The 6,000-nt window shown below is 27.7% G+C and overlaps 1 protein-coding gene across 1 annotated transcript; it reads right to left on the bottom strand.

The window, feature by feature from the left end:
- Positions 1–3,499: 3,499 nt before the first annotated feature.
- On the bottom strand, positions 3,500–4,162 carry EIN_452820 (hypothetical protein; the record flags this gene model as incomplete). Its single annotated transcript, XM_004256405.1, has 1 exon — positions 3,500–4,162. The coding sequence occupies one exon, from the start codon at positions 4,160–4,162 to the stop codon at positions 3,500–3,502; it is 663 nt and encodes a 220-aa protein (XP_004256453.1).
- Positions 4,163–6,000: the final 1,838 nt, after the last annotated feature.

Below are 6,000 nucleotides of genomic sequence, written 5' to 3'. Positions count from 1 at the left end.
CATATTTCTCGTTATCAATCACTGTTGTTTTTGGAACTCCAAAAAAATCAGCTTTTCTTTGAGCTGAAATTTTTGGTATTCCATTGTCTTGAGAATTAACAATTTTCAATTGTTCAAACAAATAAGTACAACTCAATAATGCTTGAAAATTTTCAAGAACAATAGATAGAAGTTTATCTGTATGTTGTCTTCTTTTGTAAATTTTGATTGCTTCAACGTTGAGTTTTTTTGAAGCCAGCCTTCTTAAGGGTTTAGACTTTAAAGGTTTCATTTGTTTTTTTTAGTTTTTTAATTATGATAATCAACAATAGTTTTAAACAAATGCAAAAATACAAAGTGTACTAAAAAACCACTTTTCTCTTCCATTTCATTTTTTCTATTTTTTGTGGTTTTAAATGATAAAATTATAACAAAAAGTTTAAATGTTGTTTTTTCTTCAGACAAAAATACCTTATCAAACAGTACCATACCGGATATTATATCGTTATTGATAATTTATTATTAAACAATAAAGCTGTTTTAATCAATAATGTTTTAATAATTTTAATAAAATTAATTATTATTCAATTTAACAAATTATTCACAAAAAATAAAAAAACCAAAAATTGTTTCGTTGAACAACAACTTGATTATCTATAATACTAATAGTTTATCACAGATGCCACTGAAACAAACTATGATCAAGTCCTCATTCATAACACTTGTGTATGTCTTTTATTAATTTTAATTGACTTTTGATAAAAACATCAAAAAACGAACTTTAAAAAATAATATAAGTTCGTTTTTTATATTGAATATACACAGTTGAGTTTAGAAATCTTAATATTCAAATGATTCATTTAATATAATAAGACAATTGACAGAAAAATAATTGTACAGTCAACACGGTATATCAAAGATAAGATGGTACGTATTGTGCTCTATTTTTACGAACATTAAATGAATAAACCAAGTTCAATAATTATCAACTGTTAATAAAACTATAAAAACTATATTTTACTATTTATGACAAAACAAAGATAAATAACAACATTGTCAATAACAAAAATCAATTTCAGAATAACGATTCGAATTTAATCAATAAAAAAATCATTTATGAAAATATCTTCGTAAAGAAAAGTCAAAAAGAACAAAACAGAACAAAAAGTCCTTTGTATTGAATTTTCCAAAACAATCATTTTTCAAAGTGAATCTTTTGTGTAAATAAATTGTTTTAAAAGCCGTACGACAATTTTATGGTGGTCGACCATTTTGTGATGAACTTTATATTGTATTTTGTTTTAAAAAAAAGAATAAGAAAAAAAGGGACCTACATTGACCACCACCACCACCTTTACCAAAAAATAATATTTGCCGCGAGTGTTTTTTAAAGGGAGTCCATTTTTCAGCCACTGTTTGTGCGTCCCCATGTCACCCACTTTCCTTGTCCGTACTGTGTGGACGCGGATGTGGTTCCCCCGCTTGCGGGGGGGTCAGGGGGGATCCGCGCCAAGGGAGGACTTGGAAAGTGGGTGAAACGGTGCACAAACAGACTGTTTGAGTGCGTCTTTATGAGCCTTCTTTTCAATGCTCCGTCTCACTCGGTTTCCACTGACTCGAGGTGAATTTTCGGCATTTTTTGAATTCGGGAACCAGACCTAATATTATCCCAGTTTCCTATTTACTATAATTTTAATTTGAATATTATATCAAATAGAAAAAATAGTCTATTTTAAGAGGTGGTGGTGGTGGTCAATGTAGGTCCCAGAAAAAAATGTTTAAATATTTATATTTAATTTAACTCACCTCTCTTTATATGATATTAAAATGTATAATAATATAACTTGGTTGTGTTGTTTTAATCAACCAATTTTTGTATTTTATAGTAATTATAATGTTATTATTTGTTTTTAATTAAAAAACCAAAAAGTTTATGTTTAATAAAATCATTTTTAGAATATACAAATTTGAAGAAAATAAAAAGTTGTGATAACATTTCCTATAATAATAATTTTTAAAATTTTATTTATTTTGGATAACGATTCAATTTAATATTAAAATACCATTTAAAAAATTGATTTTATTTAATTAATTGTTCAAACGATTCGTATTACAGATGTGGGACTAAAGTTTCAACCAGTACCAAGGTTTCGACTTATAATTTAAATACTATTTGAATAGTAATGAACAATTTTTTAATTTATTTTTAAAACATCGTCCAAATATAACTTTTAATATTTAGTTTTTTTTAATGGTATAAAAATTATTAAATATTAGTCGAAACCATGGTCCTGGTCGAAACCTTAGTACCACATCTGTATTAAATATTAAATTAAATCATTGTCTAATGATAAATAAGCATCACAGAAGATATATAAGCTTTTACAAGATTTTATGGTATTAAATTAATATAAAACAATATTTAATGCTGTTGACCTTAAAAACTAATCATTCAATGTTTAGTTTTTTTCTGACATTCTAATTATATTGTCCTTTTTATTTAAATTTTATCATTTGTAATTATTAAAAAGAAAGTTAACAGTTTTTTTTATTCTTCCTGTTAATTGTAACTTAAAAACCACAATACAACTCAATCAATTTATCGATTTAAAACACTTACATTAAAAACTATAATGAACTACTTCATTATTCGAATGATAAATAATTTTCTTGCTATTTAAAAAAAACAAATTTAAATTAAAAGGTTACATTTTTATGTTTAATTAAAAAACAAAAAAAAATTGGTTGTTTTTTTTCGAATTGTTTAATTATATTGTTAATATGAAAAACAAAAATTATGACAAAATATCCAGAATTTGTTTTGAAATGTTTTGGTTTGAAATAGTTATAAAAAGTGTAATTTTTTTGTTTTGTTTTTTCCACAAAGTGTATGAAATAAAAAAGATTTCAAAATAATTTCATTTAATTTTTGTAAAATTGAAGAATATTCAACAAATTTGTTATTAACAATATACAAAAATACAAATAACCAAACAATTCCAAATAAAAATCAGATTTTTCTTACGAGTTATTCAATTTTCTATTTTCGCATTCTTTTTACAGCTAAAATTGGTCAACGCTTTCATTTACGAAAAACAACAAACCAAATGACAAATTGACAAAAAAACGTTTTTAAAAATAAACAATAAATAGTATTGATTTTGTTAATGACTTTAAAAACTATATTTATTAATAATTGGAATATTATGTTATGATATGAATCAAAATAAATTCGACACAATTTTTATTTAATACCAACAATTATTTTGGTATTTAAAAAAGTTTGAAAATGTTAGAAATTATAATTTCAATCCACATGGACTTTTTTATTATAACGAAATTTAGATATTTCGAAGTGTTGAGCAAATAAAATATAAATTGGTAACCGTTTTATTTTTGATATTATTATTTAGTCCAATCAAACCATAATAAACCAGTAAATAAATATCTAAAAATACCTAATTTACGATCTATTGTTCTTCGCCAAATATAGTAAGATGACTTATTGGCTTTGTGCTATTTAACAAGAATTGTTTTTTCTTTCTGCCTTCTCCTTTTTGAACGCGTTGAAGACGTTGAACTCCCCCGCAGCAAAAACGCACTTTTTCTCCTTCACTATTTTTTGTATGAGGATTTCGTTCAGTTTTTTTCCAATGAGAACTATGTCGTCTTGTGTGAAGACTGTCTTCCCGTTGATCCCGATCTTTCTTATTCGTTCAATTTGTTTTGACTTTTTCGACTTTCTCGACGGCTTACTCTCGAGGTAAAACCCGACCTCTGAGCAGATGTCAAAGAGTAAATTTTGTGTGAACACTCTTTTGTTCTTCTCAAACCGTCTTAAAGCAGTAGCTTGTCCAAGACCCTTTTTTATTTCTTCCTCCATCACCAGTTCGCACTGTTCTTTAGCCACTTTTCCCAATTCAATTTCTTCGTTGCCAGAAAAGAGCGAGACGAGTCGTGGGGATGTCGCCGTCACTTTCGACTTCTTTCCGGGGTGCTCGATTGAAAAGCCAAAATTCGTGTTGAGAAGAGCAAGCAGAAGTGCTTGTTGGTATGACTCAAGGTCTCGCATTTCTCTCTTCTTTTGTGTGTACTTCATCTCGTCTTGTTTGCGCTTTTCCAGCTTGGTCTGGCCGTAGACCTCGACACAGAAACTGCTTGGGTACTTGTACATGAAAGACATTGATGGATGGAATAGAGAGATAACAAGCCTTTTTATTGAGCACTTGTGGTGTTGTATTTTTAGTCGAAATGAAAAAATGAAATTCTTTTTTGGTTGAACTTATTCATTTTCTCATTTAAAGCATTTTTTGGCGGGATAATGGCGTTTATATCCTTTGGTGAAAACACCTCATTGTGGAAGTGGGGGATGTGGAAAACAGCGCCTTCTTGTGGCAGGTTGTACGGAATTGTCACAGCCACTGTTAGAAAGCCATGACAGAACGAATGATTTCCTAAAGCAAAAATATACGAATGTATTCGCGATTGGGTTGCACATTTCCATTACGGATTTGACGAACTATTGTGGAAAAGTAAAATGTTACTTATAAATAAATTAGAACTCCTTTTGCTGCACTTTTGGGATCATCATAGTAAATGAAGAGACAAAAAGAAGCGAAAAACGGTTCCTTCTTTGCCAAAAAACATTAGAAGATCTGGTGGATGTTGTTGAATGTGGTTTTGAATAGTTGTATAAAAAGCCTAAATGGCAATTGCAGCCTCGTTAAACACCAAAAAACAGTTTTAGTGATGCATTCCTTGTAATAATCGACACGTGAAGACACTAAAAATAAAATAGAAGTTGTTTGCATTTTTCATATTATTTGTATTTAAACTATTTCAAAAAATAATAAAAGGCCATTCGAACTTTTTAAAATGTTTTTGTAAGAAACGCAAATACTGCGGCAATAGACTTATGAAAGCATATTTTAACATTAAACCACTAATATTCAGCTGAATAACGGGCTTTGTGGATAAACAAATGAACTTGAAACCAACGAACCGTAAAAGCCCAATTTTTGTTAACAGTTTTTTTCGTTATTTATTTGGTTTAAATAATTGTTGATAACTGTGTTTTTTATTCAAAAAATCTCTTGAAGAAACTTCCGGATGATTGTAAACGCGATTATAATTTAGTTCATAACAACAAAGCCAGAAATAGCATTTTATTTTGTCAAAGAGGAATGAAAAAGCAACACAAATGTATTTTATTTGTTTTCAGGACGCAATTTGGGAGTATTGGTTTCCTCCATTCTATTCACTTCGAATATATACACATTTTTATCACTAATTAATATAAATAAACAACAATGGCTAACATTATTCATATTTGGCTGGTGTTTTTCAAAAGTATAATTGAAAACCGTTTTTAATGCAAATCAATTTGGGTATTTCAAACTTGTTTTTGGTGGATAACATCGGGATTGATAGATTTTTAACAACTGTTTTTGAAAAAAGTTTGTTTTTATAGATAATTCATCATCGATTAAATAAAAACATCAACCAGTTACTTACTATTATGAAACTATTTGAATTTGCTAGTTACCAAAAATTTCAAGTGGAAAAAGACTGAAAACATTGAATAGTAAGACTCATAAAAAATTCAACAACAAAAACAGACCAAAAAAATAAAAAACTTTGACTCACAAAAATAAAATGGCTGTGGTTACTATATAAAAAACCCTCTTTTTACCCTTTTGTGAAAAATTTATGAGTCTTGTTCTAATTTTGAGAACTTCATCAGACCAAAACAAAACTTAGAAACGAGTCGACAAAACTGAAAATAAATTTGGATCTTTCAATGTTGAAAAGTGTTTTTCGCTTTTTAAAAAATACAAAACAAGTTATTTTTATATTTGTTTTTTGAATCTTTTTTCCTTTCTCGTTATCTAAATTAAGATAATTTAACATACCAAAATATAAAGATTATGTGGAATATTATAACTTTCTAATTTTAAATTACACAATTCGTTTATTCTTCAAATTGATGGTTGAAATTAAAATAATAAATTTTATCATATA

This window comes from Entamoeba invadens (assembly GCF_000330505.1).
Source record: "Entamoeba invadens IP1 unplaced genomic scaffold scaff_1105074726215, whole genome shotgun sequence".
Taxonomy (NCBI): Eukaryota; Evosea; order Mastigamoebida; family Endamoebidae; genus Entamoeba; species Entamoeba invadens.
The sequence above is the reverse complement of the archived record's forward strand: the minus strand, read 5'-3'. Positions and strand labels throughout refer to the sequence as shown.